Raw genomic sequence first — 25,963 nt, 5'->3', positions numbered from 1 at the left:
CTCTCGCGACTCAAGGTCAGGCACTCGAGGTCCATACAACTGGCCGCTAGAATGAGTGGGAGAGATTTGAAGAAATTTGTTCTTGATCATAGAGCTAATTCAACTGGTTTGTAGTCGTGAAAAAATGCACATATACAAGTATAATTCTGTTCTGTCTTTTCAGCAGATAGACTTGTGAATCGTTTCTTGAGCCGGCAGACTACATCTGCTGGCACTTACAAAGAAGTCGACTATGAGCTTTTGAAAACAGAGGCACAGAACATGAGAAAGAAAGCAGCCTCAACGCTAGGAAGGCTGAAACGTTTAGCTTGCGTGTCGACACAAGGGCGTGAAGAACAGCTTATGAAAAGACACCGTATGGTGTGGTACAAAGAGAATCAACGATTGATTGAACTAAAAAGAAATATAGAGAAACAGTTGGAGTATTTCATGCGGGCAGCAGTCGAGACTCATTCAGATTTGAGTGAATTCATGAGAAATGCGAGAGCTTTCGCGAAGGTGCTAGATTCGGAAAGAGATGAGTTTCAGCAAAATACAGTGCAGCCATTATTTGATCTCAGACTTGACTTGCAAACGCGAATGAAAGAGATTAGAGATGGTAAGAGTGGTCATGACGTGAACAACACGGGCAAACAAATACAACAAGTACTGACATCGGTTACGGAACAGCAAGGAAGTGTGTTGAGTCTTTTATTAGCAGAGCAAGTAGCATTAGAAACGGAGTTGCATGATGCTATGAAGATGTGTCAAATTGACGATACAGAAGATATGAGTTGGAATGTTGAAGACAATGAAGATCTTTTTGGTGTGCCTGACCAGGTTTTGAAATGGAGTTGTCCAGATGAGTCACTGAGATCTGACGTCATAAAAGAGTTTCATCGGCTGGATGGAAAATACCTTGTACATCTTGAAGATTTGAAGCAAAAGTACCACCACTGTCTCAGGTTGGTTTAGAGCTAGGCTAACATTGCACGCATTTTGTGTGTATGCTTTGTTTAATTAAGTATTGAAATTATGTCTGATAGCAGTGAACAAATCTGTGTTTGACCTTTTCCAGTGCAGGCACACATTTTTCTACCTTTTAACGCTTATATTTAGACGTTTTGAAAGAGGCTACAGTTAGGTACTGGATAAATGCATGTTATGGAAGTTGTAAGATTTGCTTGATTTATGCCCAGTTCATACAGGTATACAGCAGGCAGAAGATCCATATATGTGATTTGGCATGGACTTGATTTGCAGATCAGTTGATTTCTTAATATTTCTTACCTGATGTTTTTGCTTTGTTTAGTTCTGCTTATGGTGGCTGGTCACATGCTGATCATCTACACTTCTGTTATATCATTGAACAATATCCTGCAGATATTCCTCAACGACGAAAGCTTTTGCTAGATAGACTTCATAGAGAAATGCCTCACCTTGCAAGACAGCAGTTGGTAAGCTCTTTTCTGAATTTGTCAGATAGCATGTGTTAACTGTACATGACACTAGAACATTTGGGTGATGGCAAATTTGGTGGTTTGTTTTAAGAGGTAATTTGGCGTGTGTGACGTAAATGCTTGTTTGTCAGACATTTATTTCTTATCATTAATTATAGTTTACATCCAAGGATAATAAATTTTGCTGAAAGTCATTTATTAAACTGAAGTACTTGCTATTAAACACTCAGTGACTGTTGAACATATAGAAGGTAATCATCCTTAGAGTTGTGTGCACACATCAGTTTAGTGTCAGGACAGTTTGACTACTTGTATGTACTTGTATGTACTTGTATGCTTATGGATTGACTACAGGTTTCTAATGGGAGGAAAAGAAGAACTCACAATAACTTGTTGCATAAAAGGGTTAGCTGCCCTTTAGGTATGTACATAGCATCACTACCAAACGTAGTGAAATAGGTCTGCTGCATGTTCTGTGTGGGTTTTATAGTATTACTAGCTGAATAGCCCGTTCTCTGCATGGGCAGATTAGATTAATAGTTATTTTTATTTTAATTAATTTAATGTTGTATCAAATTTTGTTGTTGCATGAGTATCTCTTTCTGAGAATGTACCATGAAGTACATGTATATCTCATTCACATGCATTTTTCTTCGTTTTGAAGAATTAGCAGCCACGGACAGAGTTCTCATTAAGTATTTCATTCAGAGTTATATCCCGTTCAATTAGATCCCGTTCTGAACAATTAGCAGGGATGGAGTATCCCATGGAGTGTGGGTGGGTGTATGGTGTGGGTGGGTGTATGCATGTCATATTGTGTGGCATGCATGCATACCTGTGTGTGTGTGTGTGTGTGTGTGTGTGTGTGTGTGTGTGTGTGTGTGTGTGTGTGTGTGTGTATGTGTGTATGTGTGTGTGTGTGTGTGTGTAAAAGCATATCTCGAAACGGCGAGTTGCAGTTCCACCAATTTTTTCTCACACATGCCGATCCAATAGTGGTAAACAGTGAAGGTGTCGTCTTCCAGAGTTGTCTTGGGATGATGTGATTTCTTGCTAATCAAACCTGCATCCTCTTACGCTTCAATTTCTCTATAACAGCGCATCTGGAAAAAACAAATTTGAAATGCCCATTTCTGACCTCGGATGGTACACACTGAGCGTGTCATTTATTACCAGTGACATTGATAAACGCAAGATTTTTAGATTATACACGTCCGTGGCGGGTCTTTAACAAATACGGCTAACCTTGTTTGACTGTGTATACGACTTGAGTAGCTGCCACATTTGCTACACACGTTCCATGCAATGGCAGCAACATCTTCAGAGTGACACCATCCAACAAGAATGTCAAAATAGCTGCTACTGCTATGCGTGAATTCGTCACATACTGTAGTATATGGCGAACAAGCTATCCGGGATTTTGTGTTGTCTCCACCCAATATCTGAGAGTTTTAGTACCTTTCAGAATTAAAGGCAGTTATGAGTGTGTCAATAGGGCATTACTGACCAATATTTCCATGATCATTTTACAAAATGATGTATCAACTACTACTATCTCCATTTTTCTTACATTGAGGTTAGTTGTACTTTATTGAAAGTGAAGAGGACAAGGAATTGACTACAAACAGAGACAGTGACCGCTAGCTAACAAGTTCTACAAAGCTGTTTGCTTGCATACGTGCATGTTTTCCCGTATTAACTTCCTGTATCATGGTGTCAGTCTAGCCTAAATAATATCATTGCGGGTAGACGTCTGTGCTGATGGCTTTGCTAATATCATAGGCGGAACCGGCATGTGATGGACTTTCCAATGGTGTCAATTTCATAAGCATATGTATCCAAAGAAACCTCAACTGCCTTTAATTCTGGACTAACTATAGTGCTATACACGTGAATTTGTGTTAGTTTGCCCGGGTAACAATGGACAGATAATCTGGTTATTCATAAATTGAAATATATGCAAAATATATGAAATATCTGACACGCATTGATGGCAGTGCAGGCTATAATGTTATTTATAAGCCGTAAGAACCAGGACTTTGTAAAAGTCACCTTACTTAGTGAGTAGCATACTCAAGAGGTGCTGAAGCACTTTTGGTCTGCATGACTCTGCAAGTGGATGTGTGACTACGTCCTGTCATGCTGAGAAATGTGTCGCGCCTTTAGTGCAGTCAAAATAATTTAATCTCAAGGCAGTATTTGTGTTTGGTCATATATGACAATCACAGACAATGAACAAACAATCAATCGTAAACCACTAACATTCACGAGAGTTTTGCACCAAACAGTCTGATTCATTTTGCAATTGTTGGCTCTCGTTTGAAATAAAGCAACAGAAACATACCCATCTGCAATGGCTAACAGAAAAGCAATCATTTTCTTGACTCACTATAATTACAGGTATACGTGAACTTAACGTTGAGTTGCTAGGGGCAATATTCATGTCCAGTATGCGATAGATCATGTTACTTTGATGATTACCGACTATTGTAGAGATGTTAGGGAATTTGGGGTCACATGAAATGACAGTCACTATGTATAGATAGGTTTTACAAGTAGCATTCTTAGAATCAAACTGACGTATATATTTGTAATACCTAGAGTAGGTACTTTGCGACAAGGTGATCGTGGGTTTTAGAGACCACATAGCTGTGGAAGGAAGGCTTTTAACACAGCTTCAGTTTCTATAATATGGTACGATAAAGTATGTTTATTTTGTTATAGAAAATTATTAAATATTACCGTATGAATGTCAATTTTCTTCATGTTCGGTATCTGTGGTATTAGAGTTTGGCAAATGCCTTTTCAGCAAGTTGATTACTTAACTATTGGCTCAAGGATTTCTTCATTACAGCTGTATCAGCTGGTAGAGTAATAGCAGCTTCTGAAATCGCTTCTTATTAGCTAGACTGTTAACATTTAGTCTATTACTTATCATTTTAGTTTGCTTCAACTACAGGACATTAGTTATTATGTATGGCAACTTCTATCTAGTTGGTGTTAGTGATAAACAATGCCGAAATTACACTACAGCTGATCATCTTGTTTTCTAACATTTTTACACCATTGACAGCAGTGCGTGATGTCATGATTAAGTTTGCCAGTAATCAACTGAGCAGCACATTATTTTGAATATTGATGCAGTAATTTGAAATTGATGTTGATTTGTCGGTAATTATGGCAATTTAATTATCAATTTATGGCAATCTGCACATGAGTTAAGGTGCGTAGCCTGTATCATGTATATTATAAAAGATAATTACAAATTGTCTTAAATGCGTTTGAATGAAAATGTGGGAAATCAATTGTTTTATGAAAAGGGGTAGATAGGAGACTGATGTGTGTTGTGTTTTTATGCAGGTAGAGCATGAAGACTGGTATTTGTCACGTCAGTACTATACTCAAAGAAGGCATGCTCTCAGAAGTGCCTGGTCACGTGATAGACATGATCTCTTGACTAAAGTAAGTCATGTGTTTGAGGAAGCATGTTGGAGACAACAGGAAGCTGATGAAACTGCAAAGGCTAGACATATGCAGAAACAAATTTGTCGTGATTTGTCAGATAAGGTTGGATTTGTGGTTATGAATTTGATATTTAGTTCATGTTAATTATGTATATTTTTAGGTGTCTGAATTAAGACAGCAGAAATTGGAATTACTGGAGATCAAAGCTGCTATTGAAAGTCGTCAAAATGAAGCAGAACTAAAGAAAAAGCAACTTGAGGAGGAGAAGCAACTACAGAAGAGGCAAGCTCAGCGGCAGAAACTGGATGAGTATTACAGTCAGGGTGAGAAAATGAGGAAAGAGGCTGAAACAAGGGATCGAGAAAGATTGTTGCAGTTGTGTGCTGAAATGTCTAAACAGGCCATAAGAGACAAGGAAAGGTGATCACAAGAGACAAGTCAAGTTACCCTCACAATTATTACTGCACTTGTTAACAATCTTTTCTAGCAAGCTTATTGTGCTAATCTAATGAAATTATTAGGTATTTTCCGCTAATATGATGGCAACGGAGCATTTACTGTCTTGTTGTTGTTGTTTATCTGGGTGGCAGGCTAACGTTTGTTTGATGCTTTTAACGCTATACAATGGACAATACTATATGGTGATTTAGGGGTAGACCATAACTGTTCGAATAGACTTTAGTGCTGCAATATGGCTGGAAAGATTATAGTTTCACTGACAAATTGTATCACATTTCAGTATTTGTTGTTGTTGTTGTTGTTGTTGTTCTTGTTCTTGTTGATGTGTGTGCATTTGGTTAATAATCTAAATTATTGTGTTAACTGCATAAAATTGGATGGATAAGGATCAAATCTTTAGTCTTGCATTACTCTGTTATATTAGGTGGATACTTGCTAACGTTCATCTCACATCTTTCATTTGCTTTTATAGAGTGGAATATAGGCAATATGAATATTCAAAGAAGGTTCAGGCTAAAGAAGAAGCATCAAAAGAAGCACTTCTTCAATCAGAAGCGAAAGAACAGGAGCTAGAAAGGCTACGCGAGAAAGTGTGTAGGACTTGGAATATAGCATTATTATGGGTACTGTAGTCAGTATTGGTTTCTGATAGGTGCGTGTGACAGCAGAGAGCAACCCTGTGAGAATGATGCAGTCAACTGAGGTCAGTTATTTCATAATTTGTGTATGTGTTGCCATGGTGCCATTCAGACTTTTGATGCAGCACTTGTAATTGCTGTTTGTATTTGAGATTGCTTTTCTGACAAGTGTAAAAATATATTTTGAAAAACCCAGAAAGATGTAGGGTTGTCGTACGAAAAGGATAGAAACAAGACCATGTAGGGGTGCTGTGACATCTTTCATGAATTCACTCATACAGACTGAGCAATAAATACATTATCCTTACATGCACCATTTCTAGGGTATAAAACACAGTGTTAAGAAAATGGGGAAATGTAGGGATGATGCATTGCTCAGTCTGTATGAATGAATTTATGAAAGATGTCACAGCACACCCTACATGGTCTTGTTTCTATTCTTTTTTGTACGACAACCCTACATCTTTCTCATTTTTCAAAATGTTTTTATACTTGCTTGCATTCTTTTATCTGATTGTTATGAAACGATATCATCGCTAATACTGTCTAAAAGTACAACTGAACAATTTCTAAGACTACATCCGGATACAGACAGATTCTGTTCTAAGCAATTGCTGCATTCTTTCGTTGCGAGGTAACAAACGCTGCCATTTTGCTGGTAACGGTGTATGCAAGCATATGTGCTGTACACAATTGCCGAGGTGGACATTTAATGTAGAAATCGACCAGTCCCGTGTAGCGTTCGGTGCAGGAAACATGTAGGTTGGATTCGGTGCAAATGCAATCAGAATTTAGAGAGAAGTGCAAGCAGTAGGAGAGCAGCTTCAATCGGCGAGAACTCTTCGAACGCTGGAAGTATTGGAAAGGGTGAGAACACGTACAGTCTCTACACGGGACTGGTGTGGGCGTGTGTTCGAATGAACTGGAAGGTGTCGCATTTGTGTCATCGAGAAACTTTACGCGGGGTTTGGTCCCTTGAGAGGGGCCTGTGCACTGCAATGACAAATTTGAGTAGTCATGGACCTGCTTCGTTGCAAGCACAGAGGGTTGGTGTAAGAATTAGCTTTGTAGCATAAATGGTTGATACTGATACTCGCTCTTATTGAAGAACTCAACCCTACAGCATTGGTGATAAGAGCATATCAAATAATATGCATTTATGAATTTCTAAATGGGTGTTGTGTCCTTAAGTTAATTGACTAGGCTAAGACTGATTGTTATGTCTGTAGACAGCCAGGTGTACGTGAAACACAACTCTATTTAGCTAATAACTCAATCAGGAAACTCAACACCCATTATCGTGAATGACTGACTGACTGCTACTCTACACGCTACCATTATATCTTTAACACCCACATCTAAAAACTTAGTAATACATCATAGTGTCATGTAAAGAAGAAAACGCAAGATTATACTCTAATGCAATTCTCCTTAAAATTCGCTTTGCATTGTACTCCCAGAGTTTAACTGATAACTGTTCAGAGAGATTTCAAAGAGCTTCATTCAAAGCAGTTCCAGAGAATGTCGTTGATTTCAAAGCAATAGTTTTCAATATATATATACGAGCCCAGTAGCCTGTTCTTAGCCAGGGGCCAATTAATTAAGTTAATTAACACAATTGCAGCATCTAGACTCTTCAGGCATGGTAAAATTTGGTTATCTAAGCAGAGACACCCCAAACTCTCAGATAAACCTGTTTTCAGTATGTATGACCAAGTCACATCTAAAGTCTCAGCATTTCAACATGCCCATTGGACGTCGTCACTTCAAAGATGTTGCTGTCGGTGCACGGAACAGGTGTAGTGAACGTGTCTGTACAAAGCACAGGCTAAGAGACTTTGGTAGTGAGATGTCAGAGTCATGTACGCATAGCTGTTAGCATTTCAAGAAAACTGCGCCCAGTGATTTCTTTGCACTTTATAAGCGCCATCCCGCAAAAGTACTTTGTATACTTTCAGAATGTCACACAGCGACAGACAAAATACAGCTTCAAAAAGCGACTGCATTGTATTTATGTAGTTTTTATGGAAATCACAAAAATGAAATTCACAAACAGTATTTATCATTTTTGTAAAATATTAACATCCGTTAGAAATCCTTGCATGACCATAACCCTGAAAAGGAGGAGGGTTTGCCGTAATGACAACTTTTGTTGCTTTGCTTTAGCCAAGACAGCAGAGCGTTTGTGACGCCACAATAAAGGTGTGACGTCACAATAGGTGACGCAGCAAAGTCATAGGATGACATCAAGAACTACAGATGAACGCCAGCAATGCATAAGTATAGGACGCAGACTACCGAAATCGTCACCAGTTGCTATTCCAAGTGAGAAAAGGCCGCGTCCTAAAGGAGAAGCGAAGAAGTGCAGCGGTTTGCGAGCGCATAGGGAACAAACTTTTTGTGATGTCATGATTTTCAAAAAAACCTCAGCGCAAAGCAAAGTACAGGGCACCAAAGAGCACCAGTTGCTTTTCGAAAGGAGGAAAGGTCACGTGCTAAAGGAGGAGCAGAAAGGAACAGCGGTTTACGAGCCATTACGAAACAAAAATTCAAAATGGATGCACCCATGGGACCACTTTATATATATATATATATATATATATATATATATATATATATATATACTAGCTACTTTGCCCAGCTTTGCCCGGGTGCATTCAATTATGAGGAATTACCATGAAAGTACATTTATTGTCTAAAATTTATGTATGAAGCCACACAACATCTTTCCCTCTCTACAACATTATAGAGGGTATACTATCTATTATTATACGTCAAACATTTCATAGTCTTTGTGCCATGTTGGGACCTTTCATGATCTTAACGGTCTTGCAGGAAGCTGTTCTTTCCCCTCAGTGACCTTGCTACCCGTGCTTCCTATAGTTGTCTCCACTCTTGGCAATTCAACTTCCTCTTCTGTCCCATCTGTCATTGTTGTTGCTGGCACCGATACCAATCTACCAGCATGCCATCTTGTATCATCACTCAAGCAAACTGAATAGGCATTATGTCCTCTATTTTCTACCACCTCCAAGGGCTCAGATAATCTTAGATTCAACTTGCTTTTTTCTTACTGGAAGTTGAATTCTCACCAAATCACCCTCATTCAAAGTATACTTCTTTGCATTCTGTTCTGTATCCACTTTCTCTTTCAGTTTGCGTTGTTCTTGTCTAATCCTTGTTGCTGTATTTTCTGTTGTTTTCCTCAAAGTAGCATTCTTTTGTTCCTTATCCCCATTTACGCTGTCTTTGCCATTCACTTGTGGTATCTCTTCAATATTCTGGTTTATACCAAGCCACCACACTGTTTCTCGACACGTTTGTTTTATTCTTACCATCCCCAAATGTCCTTCATGTGCCAAATCCAAGATAGTTTTCCTTAATTTTGTTGGTTTTATCTCTCGACTTCCTCGTGCTACACAAACATCATTCCAAACAGAAATCTCATCTCGAACATTGTAGAATTTGCTGAGCTGATTATATGTCAAATCTCATGGCCATCCTTTCACTGGATACTCTCTGACTTTCTGTACTGTAGTATTGGATCTTTCGCTGACTCTGGTATCAACTCTTCTGGTGCGAATACTGAGTCCAAGTATTGGCAAATCACCTGGAACGTTTCTCTGCCAACAACACATCCCTTATTCTGCAAATCACCTGAAGCCCTTGAAAGAAAATCTGCAACCTGATTTTGTTTGCCTGGTCTCTATTGCACTTCAAAATTATACTGTTTTGAAACGGTCGAACCATCTGTAAATTTGAAGAGGTTGATGGCTTGATCCTCCTGATGACAATAGGACCGTTAATGCCTGGTGGCCTGTTTGCCATCCAAATTGACGGCCATACAAGTTTGTGTGCCACCTTTCGCACACTCATAGACAAGCCAGAGTCTCTCTTTCTCCCACCGAGTATTTCTTTTCTGTTTCTGTCAATGCCCGTGAGGCAAAAGCTATCGGCTTTCTATGCCTTGTTTAATCTGGGTTAACACTGTTCCCATTGCCACTCCTGAAGCATTACATGTGACATATGTTGCATTTTCTATTGAAAAATGAGCCAAAACAGATGGCGATGAGATCTTTCTTTTCAATTTGTCTACTGCTTCTTCACATGTCGTTGTCTAGACCCAAGGCACAGCTTTTCTCAGAAGTTGTCTTAATAAGGGGTCGTTATATCAGCATAGTTCTCGAATACTGTATCCCACAACTCCTAAGAATGAGGCGAGCTCTTCTGTATTTTGTTTTAGTTGGAATGTTTACGATTGCTTCAATTTTTGAATGGATTGGTTTCAAGCCACTGACATCGATTTTGTAGCCCATAAACTTAATTTCTGTTTGCCCAAATGAGCACCTCTTACTGTTTAATGTTGGATAATGGTCTGCTAGTCTTTCTAGTGTTTCTAAACGGTAGTCATGTTCTGCATTGCTTGGGTCATGTATTACTATGCCGTCCAAATATACAGTCACTCCTTCAAGCCCTTTCAAAACTTATTTCATAATGTTTTGGAAGGCACTAGGACTCAATGCCAAACCAAAGGGAACTCATCGAAATTGATGTACTCCATCACGACTTATGAATGCAGCAATACTGTGACTGCTCTTGTCCAAAGGAATCTGCAAATACCCTTGAGATAAATCCAGTTTGGAGAGTACAATTGAGACATTAAATTCTGACATTAACTTTTCCAGAGAAGGAATCAGATACGTATCTAGAATAGCAGCCTTGTTTACTTGTCTTAGTCGGATATCCCCTGACTTCTTTCATACAATCACCACATTCGACATCCAAGAGGAGGTATCAATCAGAATAAATTATCTGCTCAATAATCCTTTTTGTCAACATTCTGCTGATCTCATCAGATACTTATATTTGCAAAGATGGCTATATATATATATATATATATATATATATATATATATATATATATATATATATATATATATATACAATGCATCGTCTGTCTCATGGGAGTCACATCTTGTTGTAGCATAGGCCGGTGTGAAATTTTTCTAACAACTGATAATTTAGCTAATCAGCCCAGGCAAAGAAAGGATCTCCTGATTGTTCTGAAAAAAGTTGCGTTGCTTATTTGCACGTCAGTGATGCAGGATGTAGCATGATGTACCACGATGACGATAGCGACATTCAACCAACTAGGAGATTTAGAGAAGCTACAACAGATGAAGACGTACAGAAGTTGCTTGCAGCAGGTATTCCAGCGAATAACCAAAAAGGTACAGCGTGGGCCGTGCGTATATTCAGCGAATGGGCAAATCAGGCCGATGTAATGTATCGATTGGAGACTTTTCCACTGACCAACTAAATTATTGGATGCCGCATTTCATAATGGATGCTCGTTCAAAAAAAGGGGAAGAACATCGGCCAGACACACTATAGTCCATTGTCTGTGGAATGCAAACACACCTCTACTCAGTGGGAACGGCCAATCATGGCTAAATTTCTTCATCAATCCAAAGTTTAGCCTTGTACGAAAAGTTCCTGATGGACAAATGAAAAAGCTGAAGCCACGAAGCAAGCAGATACAGTTCCCTTGAGATGGAAGCCAAACTATGAGACAGTGGCGTATTTGGCGATCACAGCAGGCAATGAATGCTCCACACTCTGTACCATTACATTCCCAAATGCTTTGGCTTGTGAGCTGCAGACGAGCATTGGAACCTGTCTCTTGCATCAGCTGTTTTCTGACGCGAACCTATCAAACTGCACGTTCAATAGTCACTTGAAGTAGGCTGCAACTGAGTTTGTCATTTCAGGAAACATTGTAATTTAGATGTTTTAGTTGCATATAGCATAAGTAGAGCGTTGGGATGAATACGTGCCTCTAGTATGCGTGCGTTACCATAACTGTGCAATAAGTGAGAATACGATAATAACCGGAAGTAACTTATTGCACACTTACCGTGCAGTACGTCATATACACCACCTCAATACATGCTTGTGAACTGGCCACACGTCACGTGACCATAGAATAAGAACAGTTGTATCTGTGCACAGTTTCGGTCAGAACGTTTGTACAATGCTGCTAACGGTGTTTCTAATCACTAATTAATCTTCTTCGTACATACTTTGCTGTTTTATTGCTTGTTTATTAATCTGCATGGTATCACATAGTGCTCTTCTATTGGCTCGATATGTTTTCTTTTCCAACAGCATGTTGTACCTTGTGGCTATCAATACAAGTAGCAAATTTTACAGATACACTCTACCAATTTTTAATTTGAGCTGTTCATCTTTTAGGCCTCGACTGCTAAACTCTCTCTTGCTACAAGAAAAGAACTGGATCTGCAGCAGTCACTGTTTCCTGTTAATGGTTATACGGATGAGCAGGTAGACAACATCAAATATAATTTACCATCTTTTATGAGTGTGTGTATCAAGTACATGAAATCTTGTTTACAGGTGACCTCGGACATGCGTTTTAGAGTAACTGCTGCATTGCGTGATGCCAACATGTTGCAAAGTGATTATGCAAAGTACATACTGGCTCAAATCAAACCATTTCAGCCTCCACGTAGAGACCAGGAATCAACGCTGTTCAAAAATTAAAGAATCTACAACTGAGGAATGTAAACCAGCTATTTAGACAAACTCTTTGGTCAGGAATGTAAGGTTTGTGCTAGTATCTTTATCTCTAAAGATTGGTCTTCTTGAGCTCAAAACTACATGTTTGCTGTAAATTTTTGGGCCATTGGTTTGCATCATACCTTGTCAATGTTCAATTGAATAGCATCCATCATGGGAATCTCCCAGTGGTCAATGATTTATTTGGTACAAGTACTGTAGTGAGTATAAGCTAGGAAGCTAAGTGAAAGTACTCTTGTAACACATTCAGTGATAAAATTTAATTTGAACACACCACTTTATTGAGTACTCGGAAATCATTATTGCCATGAAAGCAACTGGTGCTATAGAATACACATGCGCAATTGGGTGACCCTTTCCCTTATAGGGCAAGAACCTGGTAACCCACACAAGCTACGAACTGCAAACACATCCGGTGGTGATTGTTAGGTTCTTTGGATAGCAGATACGCCTATTTCGGTTCTCTACCATTGTAAAATACCCTGCATCTTGTTGTACGTAAAAACCTGGTAACCCACACAAACTCCACCCACCATAAAAGGCTACCTATGAGTATCAAGGTAGCAGTAGTCTCTACTCTTCTTGTAAAGCTATTCGCGGTTGTACACGTATGTGTGTAGCACGTGACACGTCGGGAGCGCACGTGCGTCACGCGACCGTACAGTACGTGTGTGCAGTGCAGTGTACGTACAATACTGTACATTTTTTACTGGTACTGTACATGTACATATGAGTCGCCAGACAACCTCAGTCGCACCAAAGACCATATAGGTAAACATCACTTACTTAATCCTAAAACCACAGGAATTTGGATGCCGTGGTTAATAAAACAAAAGTGGTCTGTACTGTAGCAAAGAGTAATCGGTCTCTATTTTTACACACAAAGCCAGGGAAGTGTCAGCTAGCTCCGCCTTCCACATTCCAATGAGCTGCTGTATCTCTCTGTCATAAGAAGCCGAAGCGACGTCCAGTTGACATGCGTTACTCATTGCGCTGTTTAAGTTCAATGGAATATTGCTGTTGCCTTTTGTGGCTCGTAGCCATCACTTCTTGGCATCAGCTGGGCGTGAGAGGTGCCAAATCATTGAGTGAACTAAATCGAGAAGAGCTGCAACTGTTAGCGAATCCGAATCGACATGAAAAGGTCTCAAACTAGTGCGTACGTCCCCGGTATCTTGATTCACGATTTGATTTGTTTACCAGCTGCAGGTTTCGGACGAGCATGGCGACGGATGCGGCACGCACGTTCCCACGCAGACCGTGCGGTCGGGAGCGAGTAGTTTGCGCGGAAGGCGGTCGTCATCGACGTTCGACACGCTTGGATGCGGCCACTGTCCGACGGACGGACTTTGCGATAATCCAGAAATCAGAAACCTGTACAAGAACAAGAGCGAACAGCTAAATGTAAACGTCACTTGGCATTTGTTGCCTGATGGGAATGGAAACTATGACGTCTCACTGAAAGATCTCGAGGCAGCTCTGGATAAGCTGACACAGTCGTACGCAGTCGTGGGCTTGAACTTTTCGTCGAAATACATGCTTTATTCGACGTCTGACAGCCCTAGCTGCAGTGAGGAGAAAGCTGCTCCCGCCAATTTTTCTTTTTCTGACCTTCGACTAGCCAGGGTTGCGACTAGTCAACATCCGTCGTCTCCACACCCATATTGCTTTACACAGACTGCGCCTCATACTTTAGGACACATCTACTTTCACAGAGTGACGGTCCGTTCGAATTCATATGCTATCCTCAGCTACGCAGACCAGGATGTCTCCGTTGCATATGGTGCTCACCAAAGAACGGGAGATATTCTATTTTACTCTATTGCATCAAGTGATTCTGACTTTACTGAAATGGTGTTGTACAGATTCCCTGAACGGCAGACACTCAGAACTGAAAAGTTTCCTTCAACTGCTATCAGTAATGTTTCTCTTTCTCTGGGCATTAATCTTGAGTTTACCATTCCTGAAGATGGTGATTATTTTATCTGGGTCTATAACAGGAGAACTGATAACGAATCTATCTTAGTACAGTTTATTGTCAGTTTTATCAAATCAAATTGTTTCTCTAGAGATCAGTTTGTTAGCTGCTTTGAAACTCATTTGGAGCCAAACAGTCTTAATGTTATTATTGCTCCATCAGACTTATTTCAGACCTTGTATCAGTTGACTGGTGATCATCTTGTTGCTTCTTCTGTTGAAGGATTTGCCTATTTTCCTTTTGAAGTAACGTTTCCGTGGCAAGTAGGTTTGTCAGTTGTAGCCGTAGAGGCAATATTGAATCCCAGTTGGTCAGTTTTACAGCATGAGATTGGACACAACTTTGGTTTGTGGCACCCCAGCCATGGTATCACAGAAACGACTCAATGTCAAACACAAACAGGTTGATAAAAACCAGTAGGCACAGTAACTGTGCTGTGAAGTACTGTTTTCTCTTTTAGATAATGCACCTTGCACTGGTGATCAGTTTCGATGTTTGACAGTTGAAAAGTGCATTCCTGTCAACTGGTACTGTGATGGCTGGTTGGACTGTGATGATGACTCGGATGAACCTCCTTCTTGTAAGTCTACGAATTTATTGCTGTAGATATCAACTAATGTATTGGTGTTAGGTCAGTCATTATGTTATGGTAAATGTCAGAATCCTTGTCGGGAGAGCAATTCGTATTCTGATTATGTTCGAGATCGTGTTGGTGATTTCTGTAAAGACACACCAGCAACTTATACGTATGGTGAGCCTCTATGTGACAATCTAGTTGTAACATCATCAGCTCGAAGCAGTAATCTGATGGCAACTCGAAGAGCCACAATAACACACTTGTCACTTGAACAGAAGGCTCGTGCTCGGTGTTGGTTGCTCAATGCAGCACATCAATCATTTGTCAGCTGTCGAAAAGAAATTCAAATTCAGTATAATGATTACATAGATGAATGCGTGTCAACTCCAACTCAAACAGAACTTGTCAATGGATCAATATTTGTTGAGTGTACGGCAGATCGATGTGAGTATGTTAACCCTTGCCAGAACAATGGGATATGTGTAAGTCACTACGATACAGTCAGCTGTGATTGCACTACTACTGGCTATTGCGGAGAATTTTGTACGATGCCGGTGAACAGTACATACTGTCAAGTTCAACAAACAACCACTCCACCAACAACCTCACAAACTGCAACAACAGCTTCACAAATAGCTCCTACTAGCACTAAGATATATGTCACCACACCGACAAGTGGAGAACCCACATCGAGTGAAGCTACAACAACAACAACAACAACAACAACAACTGATAAATCACCATCATGCTCTGAGACAACATACGGTTGCTGCCATGACGGAGTGACTGCTGCTGGTCCATATCAGAGTGGCTGTCCTGGTATTGAGACAACTTTTGCTGTGCAGTAGCAATCATTAGAAATTGTTGGTTTTCTATAGGTGTGGAGGTTGGTGATGTTTGGGGCTCGTCTTTCTCTGATTATCTTTCATCATTTGAAACTTGGAAGAAAGGCTGTTCTTAAGTGTTTGTAGATGTCGTCTTGCTGAATCACATGACACGGTTAGTTCCATCTTACGAAATGTATACATCACATACATTGAGGATGGCAGTGCGTTTAGCTACATGTACATCTTGCTAAGACTTCTGTATTTTTTCATGTCAGAAAATATGTTGGAAATTAAGATTGGAAATATAGCATGGAATGCATTAGCTGTAGCCCTGCTGAATGGAGTGTGCTTGCAACCTGATGAGTGTGTAGATATGACCAGTTTGCCTTTAACCTGGTTGACTACGATAGTCTTGTAGTTTGGATGGTAGGAGCATGTCTAGTTAACATGTCACTAATACTTCTTTACACTTGAGACTTTAGAACCATGCCAGGTATAGTAGAAATTGATCTAGAAAACCAAATCGGCATCAAAATGAGGCCTTTATTAAGTATCTTACTAGAGCTAAGTAATGGAAACTTTGAAGAAATGTATCTGGTCTATCTTGGTAAACGCGGTATTAGTCTTGGTGTGAATACTCGACAACCAGTATAAACTCACTGTGTTTCAAATATCAGACCCCGGGTTGAAGTTTTCATCCAAACTTTCCCTATCATTAATTTCATTTCAGCTATGAGCCATTAGAAACGGGACTTTGTAAAAGTCACACCACTTATATATATGGATGGGCATACTCAAAATGTAGAGGGGTATACTCAAAATGTAGAGGGTATCAGGCTACTGCACTCCTTGTGTAGGATAAGAAGAATCTAAAATGGTGTCCCATACAAATGTATCCAAACCAGATCTCCCAGATATCTCGGAGCCACTTAGCGTTCGACTTCAAAGTTCTGAATGGTAGCCAGACTACCAGTGCTGACACTAATCACTTCAGAAGTCATCTGAGCATGTAAAAATCCGGTTTATTCTTTCACATTTCACTTTTATCAGCCACGCTAGCGCCTCACTCAAAGCAGCTACAACAACGAGAGTGATACAAAACGATTTGCTCATGTCCAGGGAATTAGCTATAGCTAGAACTGTGCAAAGTCCACCTTTTATCAGTCACTTGTGTACATGTGACTACTGTTTGGGAGGTTAGCTGCCACTTCCACATTCTGCTTACAGTTGCGTGTAGTTGTGTAGTTGAACATGTAGGACTATCTTCAACAGCGTGCTGTTTGATTATCTGTGCATGTAAGCGATTATCTCTTTCATGAGTGCTGACTGTAATTAAATGATGTGTGGGAGTTGTTTATTGATGCAATCAATGTTATTAAACGTACACATCAGCTCAAAGTATCAATCCCAAGCTGCACTCCCGTTTCCACCTTCAACCACATACATGTACTCACAGTATCAACACTTCATATGGAGTGATGTATTACCCCTCTTTAATATATAATAGGTATAGTCAGCGTTAATTAGTCACAAAACTTGATGGAGAAGTTTGAGATCAAAATCACCGATGTATGTGCGTTACCATTATGGAACTTCTATATATTGGAGTGAGACAAACAACCACCTCATCTACATATCTAAAAATGAATGAAACAAGTGTAAACATTTTGAGAAAAATTATGGGTATGTAGGGATCAGCATGTAGTTATTCATGCTCATCTTCCATCACAATTTTTTGCCTAAATCACTTGCAGCAGTTACGTGCACCTCAATCTTTACATTTACGCAGCAGTCATGTGCAACAGTACTCTGGGTGTGTAATTATGGATGTGATTGTGATGTAGGAGATGAGCATGAATAAGTACATACCATCATTTTTCAAATGATGAAATAATGGTAACAATGTAATTGTTTATAATGACTTACAGTCTGTAGTTATGTGGAATATGCCATGCCCTCTATGCAGTTGGATCACCAAGTGGTATTTCAAGCGGTATTTGCTACCACAGACAAATGAACAAACCATCAATCAGAAACACCAAACATTCATGAAAGAAGTATTTACCAGAACAGTGTAATTTATGTTTGCAATTGCCAGGTCTTGTCAGAAATAAGCAACAGAATTTGCAACTGCTAATTATAACGCAAAATCAATCTTGTGGCCTACAACATTTATACAGGAACTTAACATTACTACTTACCTTACTTGTCATAACTTTTATATCTGTACCTTCTGACGACTACAGACTACTGTATTTACGGAATTTGCAGTCACATAGGATTTTACGGATTTTACATGTAGTGCCCTTAGAAGGAAACTAGTATCTAAATTTGTAATTCTTTGAGGCAATCCTATCATGCTTTCATACCTTTGACATGTCAGTTACGAATTTTCATTGGAGGTTGTTAGATCCTTGGCTCTTGCGTTCGCTTCAAGAGCATTTTGCCAGCCAATCTGTCTATCATGCTGTCTATGCATGCTGTTACTGCTGAAGTTCTTGGTTACAACATTGATAGGGTTTATATCATAGGCTTTTTAGATCACGTAATGAGGTGTTAAATTGGCTCAAGTTCGCAAAGAAAGGTTCTACTTGATATGAGATGATGTGTCATTTGATTGGGGTGTGCATATAATGTCATTGCCACGTGTTATTGTTTTCAAGTGAAGACTCAAGATCTTGGTGACTGCTGTCACTTTCACTTATGAATTACATGCAAGCACAGTAGTGCTCTATTTTGCAGTTGGTATTGTCTATTGTTCTACCTGCAGACCAAGGTGGTCCAGAATGATCTCAGGAACCCATGGCATCCATGTTCTTCCACACTGAAAGCCTCTGTGTTAATTATCAGAGTGCAGACATTATCCTGTAACATTGGTCCGTGACCCTTCCGGCAATTTCAATTTTCAATTTTCAAATTTCAATTTTCAATTTTCAAATTACAATTTTTATTTTTCATTTTTTATTTTTCAATTTTTTTGTCAAAGGTTTTCAACTATTTTGCTAAAAAAATTAATTCGGCAAGCAAATTTTTATTTTTCATTTTTGATTTTCATTTTTCATTTTTGATTTTCATTTTTCATTTTTCATTTTCGTTGCTCTATTTCAAGTTTCTATCTTTGATTATATTTGGTTGAGTTGAATGTCAAAAGAATTGAACGCGGAAAGAACGAAAAATAAACGCAGCAAGAATGAAAATTGAACGCAGCAAAAACGAAAAACGAACGCAGCAAGAACGAAATTGAACGCAGCAAGAACGAAAAATGAAACAGCCTTGTGCGAATTACGCAGCAGGGAGTCTGGTGAAACGCGTGCCTTAGTCATAACTCAACGCAGTAGGAAGTCGTTTTTCATTCCAAGACGTGCTGCTGATTGGAAGGGGCGGAGTGGATGTTCGATTTGAGGACGCTCTCTTGCAATTTCCGCTCTAACGAGAAGGGAATCTCCGATTTCCCCAAAAATAATCAATCTCAGGCGCGATCGGCCATTGCTGATGAGCACAGTACATATGCATGGTATATGAATTTATCTATTACCACATATAATTCTAACAATTGCAACGGTCTAACTAAATCTAAAACTCAACAAATTTAGTAACTATACTGAAACTCGTTCAAACTCTGTTAGGCTACTCTAGATTAACTGCCATTCATACACGCAGTACACAGCAACTAGAAACAAAGATGCCTGGTTTGCTTTTCTTCACATGCGCGCGTACGTGCCTCCATCACCTCTGGACTTGAATCTTGAGCTTCCGTCCTTGCGGATGGCTCTCTTGTCACTGCAGACCTGCTTAAGCCAGACGACGTCGTGTGCTGCTGGCCAAGTACCTCGGGTATAGCTATATAGCTCATGCAGACTCGGTTGACTCTGTGCCGTCATGATCGCACCGTCACCGTGAACGAGGCTGCTACCTTAGACGCATGAGAAGACTGGCAGAAACGACAGCGAAGCTTCTCCCAGTGCCAAATATGCCACCGCTGTACAAGACCTCCGGCAAACATCACAAGCTGCTGTCGGCAGTGGCTTGCAATTGGGTGTCAGCAGTGCGTAGAGCGGGCGAATTTTTTTTTTGGGCCCCGTTGGGTGTGGCTTTGGCTGTTCCCGTATGCACTTCCTCGCGGTTTTCAGTGGTCTGGTAGTACGAGGCTCGGCAGTCAATGGACATCTTGCAACCGCGATTTTGACATAAACGAACTGCTGTCTTTTTGCGCACCTTTCGAGCAGTAACCTGCGCCGTTTATTGAAAGGGGGCCTCAGTTTTTGTCGTCTGCTGAACGTGGTTTTCTCGGCACAAATCAACTTCAATAAATTAGGCGACAGGTAAAGTCATTTATAATTACTATTCTTCGCAGTTAAGCAAATTTTCATTTTTCATAAAATCTTTTTTTGGGTGCGATTTATGCGTCAATATTGACACTGTTGCATTCACTGCATACATCAAATCATGTACTATTTATTGCAAATTTATTTCCTGTGTGCAATTAATTGTATAATATGCAGAAAAGTGCAAAGTACTCAGGTAATTTAATTCTATTTCACAACTACTAAGTTACTAAAAAGATTTATTAACAGATAAACACTCTAATAGGGTAGTATACAATTAAAATAACAGCATAGGATATGTGTGTGTACACAATATTTACTAAGCATTACCTAGTTGGATAAACACGTACACAAAATATTGTACTCTAATAATCATTACTAAACGGATCATTTAATGTAAACAACATACTAATTACTAATGCATAGAATATGATGATGATGACGACGACATATTGATAACACTGCTGGTTGTCACACAGCTAGCTATTATTGAGGTAATCTATATTTAGAGCTAACATTGGTTTAAATTAAATTATGTTAATTAAGTTAAGTTAAGTTAATGACTTAGTTAAGTTGATGGTATCAGTCATTGTGTTGTGACACTTAAAGGTGTATACATTGGATATGCATTTTGGCAACTGGCATTATATTTCAAACTAGGCATTGGTTGTTATACAGTATATTATACAGTATATTATACAGTATATATACAGTATATATACAGTATATTATACAGTATATTATACAGTATATTATACAGTATATATACAGTATATTATACAGTATATTATACACTATATTATACAGTATATTATACAGTATATTATACAGTATATTATACACTATATTAGACAGTATATTATACAGTATATTATACAGTATATATACAGTATATTATACAGTATATTATACAGTATATTATACAGTATATTATACAGTATATTATACAGTATATTATACACTATATTATACAGTATATTATGCAGTATATTATACAGTATATTATACAGTATATATACAGTATATATACAGTATATTATACAGTATATATACAGTATATTATACAGTATATTATACAGTATATTATACACTATATTATACAGTATATATACAGTATATTATACACTATATTATACACTATATTATACACTATATTATGCAGTATATTATGCAGTATATATACAGTATATATACAGTATATTATACACTATATTATACACTATATTATACACTATATTATGCAGTATATTATGCAGTATATATACAGTATATATACAGTATATTATACAGTATATTATACAGTATATATACAGTATATTATACACTATATTATACAGTATATTATACAGTATATTATACAGTATATATACAGTATATATACAGTATATTATACAGTATATTATACAGTATATTATACAGTATATTATATAGTATATATATATATATCTCTATATATATAGGAGAGGTGTCTGTGTGTCTGTCTGTCTGTGTGTCCGTACGTACGAGCGTCTCTCGAAGACGGCGAGTCCGATCTCGGCCGAATTTCGCTCGCGCACGCCGAATTCATTGAGGTCGAAAGTCAGACCGCCGTCGTCTTCCTGACTTCTCCCACGACGACGTCGTTTCCCGCCGATCGCGCTCGCTTCCGCTCGCGCGCGAATATCTCCGGATCGACGCATCGTGTCTCCACCGAATTTAGACTGCCCGTTCCCGACGTCGGACGGTACGCGCCGAGCGTGTCGTCTATTGCCGACGACGTCGGGAAAAGGAAGATATTCTTGCTGATATCCGGGTCTCGAAAAAATACGCACACAGTCGTTTGCCGGTCTGCGACCGTCGAAGAGCTGCCGTGTTCGATGCACCTGTTCCCCGAAACGCCAGCAACGTCTTCGAGCAGACGACGTTCAGCGGGACCGTCGAAATGACGACAGTCGGTACGCGTCGTGACTTCGTTAGATACGGAGCTGCCGTGTTTGATGCACCTCTTCCCCGAAACGCCAGCAACGTCTTCGAACAGACGACGTTCAGCGGGACTGTCGAAATGACGAGAGTCGGCATTCGTTATATACGGGGAACGGATTAGACGGCAACGTTTGGACTCCGGTAGAGATAGAGTGGCGAGAGCGCGTGCTGAGCAAGGTGAGGCAGCTAGACAATGGCGACTAGACAGCGACAGACACAGAAGCGCTACGGCTCGCGCGAACGAAAACGAGTTAGACAGACAGCGACGACTTCAGATTAATCGTGATACCACTGCTAGAACTCGCGTAGATGAACACATTGTAGCCAGACAAGAACGATTGGCCGCCGACCGCAACAGAACTGCTGCAGCGCGTGCAGCGGAAGATGAGCTAGCCAGACAAGAGCGATTGGCCGCCGACTGCAACAGAACTGCTGCAGCGCGTACAGCGGAAGATGAGCTAGCCAGACACGAGCGATTGGCCTCCGACTGCAACAGAACTGCTGCAGCGCGTGCAGCGGAAGATGAGCTAGCCAGACAAGAACGATTGGCCGCCCACTGCAACAGAACTGCTGCAGCGCGTGCAGCGGAAGATGAGCTAGCTAGACAGCGACGACTTCACAGTGATCGAGAAAGACATACTGCAACAAGAGTGCGACAGCAACCGAATATTCCACCAGCTCTGAACTATGATGCAGCACAACCTCCACTTCCGTGTTGTATTGGCTCTATGACAAACGTGTGTGTCAACTGCGGCGCTATGAAGTGGAAAGGAGAAGCACCTGGCATGTGTTGCAGTAGCGGAAAAGTGAAACTGGCAACTCTGCAAGATCCACCGCTCTTGCTAAAATCATTGCTTCTAGGTGACTCAGAAACGTCTAGGCATTTCCTTACAAATATTCGCAAGTACAATTCAGCTTTTCAGATGACATCAATGGGTTGCAATGAAATTAAGGAAACACATGGATGGAATCCTTGCTTCAAAGTGCAAGGTCAAGTGTACCACCTCATTGGAAGCCTGTGCCCTTTGCCTAATGAAGAATCCAAATTTGCTCAAATCTACTTTTTGGGTGATGTGGAGAGAGAGATACAAGTAAGACAAGGCATTGTTCCTGGTTTGAGGATAAATATCATTGAGGGTTTACAAAACATGCTTCATGCCATCAATAGGTATGTGCAGAGTTTTAAATTAGCCAAAGACGTTCTCCGTGAATATGATCAGCAGTACAAGGTTGTGATTCATGCTGACAAGAGGCCTCCTAGAGAACACAGAGGGCGGTTTAATGCTCCAATGTGTGATGAGGTAGCTGTGCTTATGGTCACAGAAGAACATGGAAAGAGAGACATTGTCCTTCGTAAGTCTGATGGCAGCCTTACAAGAATAGCTGAAACTCATCGCAGCTATGATGCTTTGCAGTATCCTCTCATACTTCCACATGGAGATGATGGATACTATTTTCCTGACCAACCAGTCCCAAACCAGTACAAAGTATCTGCGATGAAACATTATGCGTATCGACTGATGATGCGAGGTGGTGCAGACTTTAACATCTTGCTACGGTGTCAGAGACTGATGCAACAATATGTTGTTGACATGTACGCCAAAATAGAGACCGAACGGCTGTGCTTCCTTCGGCGAGAGCAAACAAAACTTCGAGCTGAACAATATGGTGAGTTGAGAGATGCACTTCTGGCAAGTGATGGAGATCCAACAAACATCGGTAAGACGGTGATCTTACCTAGCTCCTATACTGGAGGACCACGGTACATGCATGAACGTACACAGGATGCCATGTGCTATGTTAGAAAGTTTGGTAGGCCTTCTCTTTTTATCACAATGACGTGCAATCCCGGCTGGAAAGAAATCACTGATGAACTGCTGCCCATGCAGACAGCACAACATCGTCCAGACCTAATTGCACGTGTCTTTAACCTAAAAAGAAAGGAACTCATCAAACAGTTGACCAAGCACTGCATCTTCGGCAAGACTATTGCATACCTGTGTTCCATTGAATGGCAGAAACGTGGTCTGCCACATGCTCATATTTTAGTTTGGTTACCTGCAGAGCACAGCATTCATGCTGATGACATCGATGCCGCTATTTCCGCTGAGTTGCCTGACCCTAACTCTGACAAGGTGCTGTTTGATATAGTCATGACAAACATGATTCATGGCCCTTGCGGTCGCATGGACAAGCACTCACCCTGCATGCGAGATGGAGCATGCACGAAACGTTACCCGAAAGAGTTTAAAAGTGATACTCAGAGCGGCCATGATGGTTATCCATCATATCGACGACGTAAACCCGATGATTGTGGCCATCAAGGAATAAAGAAGATCAAAGGTAACGATGTCTGTATAGACAATCGATGGGTAGTACCTTACTCTCCCTACCTCTGCCGAATGTTTGCCTGTCATATCAACGTAGAGCTTTGTACAAGTGTCAAGTCTATCAAGTATGTCCTAAAGTATGTCAACAAGGGCAGGGACATGGCAGTTTTTTCGCTAGAAAAATCCCAACCTATCGATGAAATAGATCTGTACCAGACAGCAAGATACGTCAGTTGCAGTGAAGCTTGCTGGAGAATACTGAACTTTACCATTCACGATCGTCATCCAGCAGTGACAAACCTTCATGTCCACCTACTAAATGGGCAGAGGGTTGTTTACAATGATCAAAATGCTGTTGCTCTTGCTCAACGTCCACCTAAAACCACGTTGACAGCTTTTTTTGATCTCTGCGCTCGGTATCGTCCAGATCTTGACCAGCTTGCTACGCCCGACCAGAGGTTTGTTCAAAATTTGCTTTATGTAAATGTGCCCGAGTACTTTACATTTCATTCAGGCACCAAAACGTGGAACCCTCGAAGGCTTGGCACAGCTGTTTACAGTGATGGTCAAATAACTTCATTTAAAAAAAGTGAGGTCATTGGTCGAGTGTACGCCGTGCATCCTAAGCAACAGGAATGCTTCTTTTTACGCCTTCTGCTTCACCATAAGCGGGGACCTTGCTCTTTTGATGACTTGCTTACGATTGATGCACGAAAGTGCCAGACTTTTCGCGAAGCATGTAACTGCATGGGTTTGTTGGAAGAAGACTTGCATTGGACCATGGCCATGCAAGAGGCAGCCATGCGAGCCGGAGCATCTACACTACGTGCTCTGTTTGCTGTTATATTGACCACGTGTGATGTTGCTGACCCTCTTGCCATATGGTCTGCATATCGAAATGATATGACTGATGACATACTGCATCAGTGTAGGAGGGAAGCTCGACAGCCTGACATGGACTATAGTGATGATATGTACAACGAGTGTCTCTTTCGACTACAGGAATTAGTACAGCAGATGAGTGGACAGAAACTTGAAGAGTACGGACTGCCGCCTGTAAACAGGGGACATGAAGACAGACTGACAGTTGACCTACTTAGAGAAAAATCTTATGACAGAGAAGCACTGCAACAATTTGTAGACGAAAATGAAACGAATTTGACGATTGACCAACGCAACATTGACCTTCGCATTACAGATATGGTGGACCATGGGCAAGGAGGGATTATTTTTATTGATGCCCCAGGTGGCACAGGTAAAACCTACCTGATTAACCTTTCCCTGGCACGCCTCAGATCAAGAGGATTTGTCGCCCTTGCTGTCGCCAGCAGTGGCATTGCGGCACAGCTACTATCAAATGGGA

At 40.3% G+C, this 25,963-nt stretch overlaps 3 protein-coding genes and 1 long non-coding RNA gene across 5 annotated transcripts in view; all 4 read left to right on the top strand.

Annotated features, from left to right (window-relative positions):
• The first annotated feature begins 21 nt into the window (after positions 1-21).
• Positions 22-12,779, top strand: LOC134193003 (coiled-coil domain-containing protein 148-like). The gene is made up of 9 exons (XM_062661780.1): positions 22-106; positions 164-944; positions 1,292-1,436; positions 4,800-5,006; positions 5,065-5,324; positions 5,836-5,953; positions 6,016-6,066; positions 12,257-12,346; positions 12,419-12,779. Exons 1-9 carry the CDS (start codon positions 52-54, stop codon positions 12,563-12,565), a joined length of 1,854 nt encoding a protein of 617 aa, XP_062517764.1. The 5' UTR covers positions 22-51; the 3' UTR covers positions 12,566-12,779.
• Positions 12,780-13,345: 566 nt separating this feature from the next.
• LOC134193356 (uncharacterized) lies at positions 13,346-16,311 on the top strand. Its single transcript, XM_062662191.1, has 5 exons — positions 13,346-13,745; positions 13,805-14,981; positions 15,040-15,159; positions 15,211-15,975; positions 16,035-16,311. The coding sequence occupies exons 1-5, from the start codon at positions 13,578-13,580 to the stop codon at positions 16,115-16,117; spliced, it is 2,313 nt and encodes a 770-aa protein (XP_062518175.1). The 5' UTR covers positions 13,346-13,577; the 3' UTR covers positions 16,118-16,311.
• Positions 16,312-19,502: 3,191 nt separating this feature from the next.
• The window catches only part of LOC134192948 (uncharacterized), a 10,380-nt gene continuing 3,919 nt past the window's right edge, over positions 19,503-25,963 (top strand). The window contains exon 1 of the long non-coding RNA XR_009971991.1: positions 19,503-20,305. This is a non-coding gene — a long non-coding RNA (uncharacterized LOC134192948). The remainder of the gene's footprint in view (positions 20,306-25,963) is intronic.
• The window catches only part of LOC134193170 (uncharacterized), a 5,972-nt gene continuing 2,029 nt past the window's right edge, over positions 22,021-25,963 (top strand). The window contains exons 1-2 of one of the 2 annotated variants that reach the window (XM_062661972.1): positions 23,264-23,361; positions 23,439-25,963. The exon at positions 23,439-25,963 is cut by the window's right edge and continues 1,559 nt beyond it. In XM_062661972.1, the coding sequence (XP_062517956.1) occupies positions 23,303-23,361; positions 23,439-25,963 (2,584 nt within the window). In that variant the 5' untranslated portion in view covers positions 23,264-23,302. The other variant, XM_062661971.1, reaches the window with a different exon arrangement.

Source organism: Corticium candelabrum, chromosome 17 (genome assembly GCF_963422355.1).
Source record: "Corticium candelabrum chromosome 17, ooCorCand1.1, whole genome shotgun sequence".
Lineage (NCBI taxonomy): Eukaryota > Metazoa > Porifera > Homoscleromorpha > Homosclerophorida > Plakinidae > Corticium > Corticium candelabrum.
Note: the sequence above shows the minus strand (reverse complement) of the source record. Positions and strands in the feature narration are given on the sequence as shown.

Excerpts from the sequence above, each read along its gene's own strand:
- LOC134193356 (XM_062662191.1), top strand. The coding sequence starts at position 13,578 with ATGCGTTACTCATTGCGCTGTTTAAGTTCAATGGAATATTGCTGTTGC. Across the intron at positions 15,160-15,210 it reads CTCGGATGAACCTCCTTCTT|GTCAGTCATTATGTTATGGT; the intron begins GTAAGTCTACGA and ends TATTGGTGTTAG. Across the intron at positions 15,976-16,034 it reads ATATCAGAGTGGCTGTCCTG|GTGTGGAGGTTGGTGATGTT; the intron begins GTATTGAGACAA and ends GGTTTTCTATAG.
- LOC134193003 (XM_062661780.1), top strand. The coding sequence starts at position 52 with ATGAGTGGGAGAGATTTGAAGAAATTTGTTCTTGATCATAGAGCTAAT. Across the intron at positions 5,007-5,064 it reads GTCGTGATTTGTCAGATAAG|GTGTCTGAATTAAGACAGCA; the intron begins GTTGGATTTGTG and ends GTATATTTTTAG. Across the intron at positions 5,325-5,835 it reads GCCATAAGAGACAAGGAAAG|AGTGGAATATAGGCAATATG; the intron begins GTGATCACAAGA and ends TTGCTTTTATAG.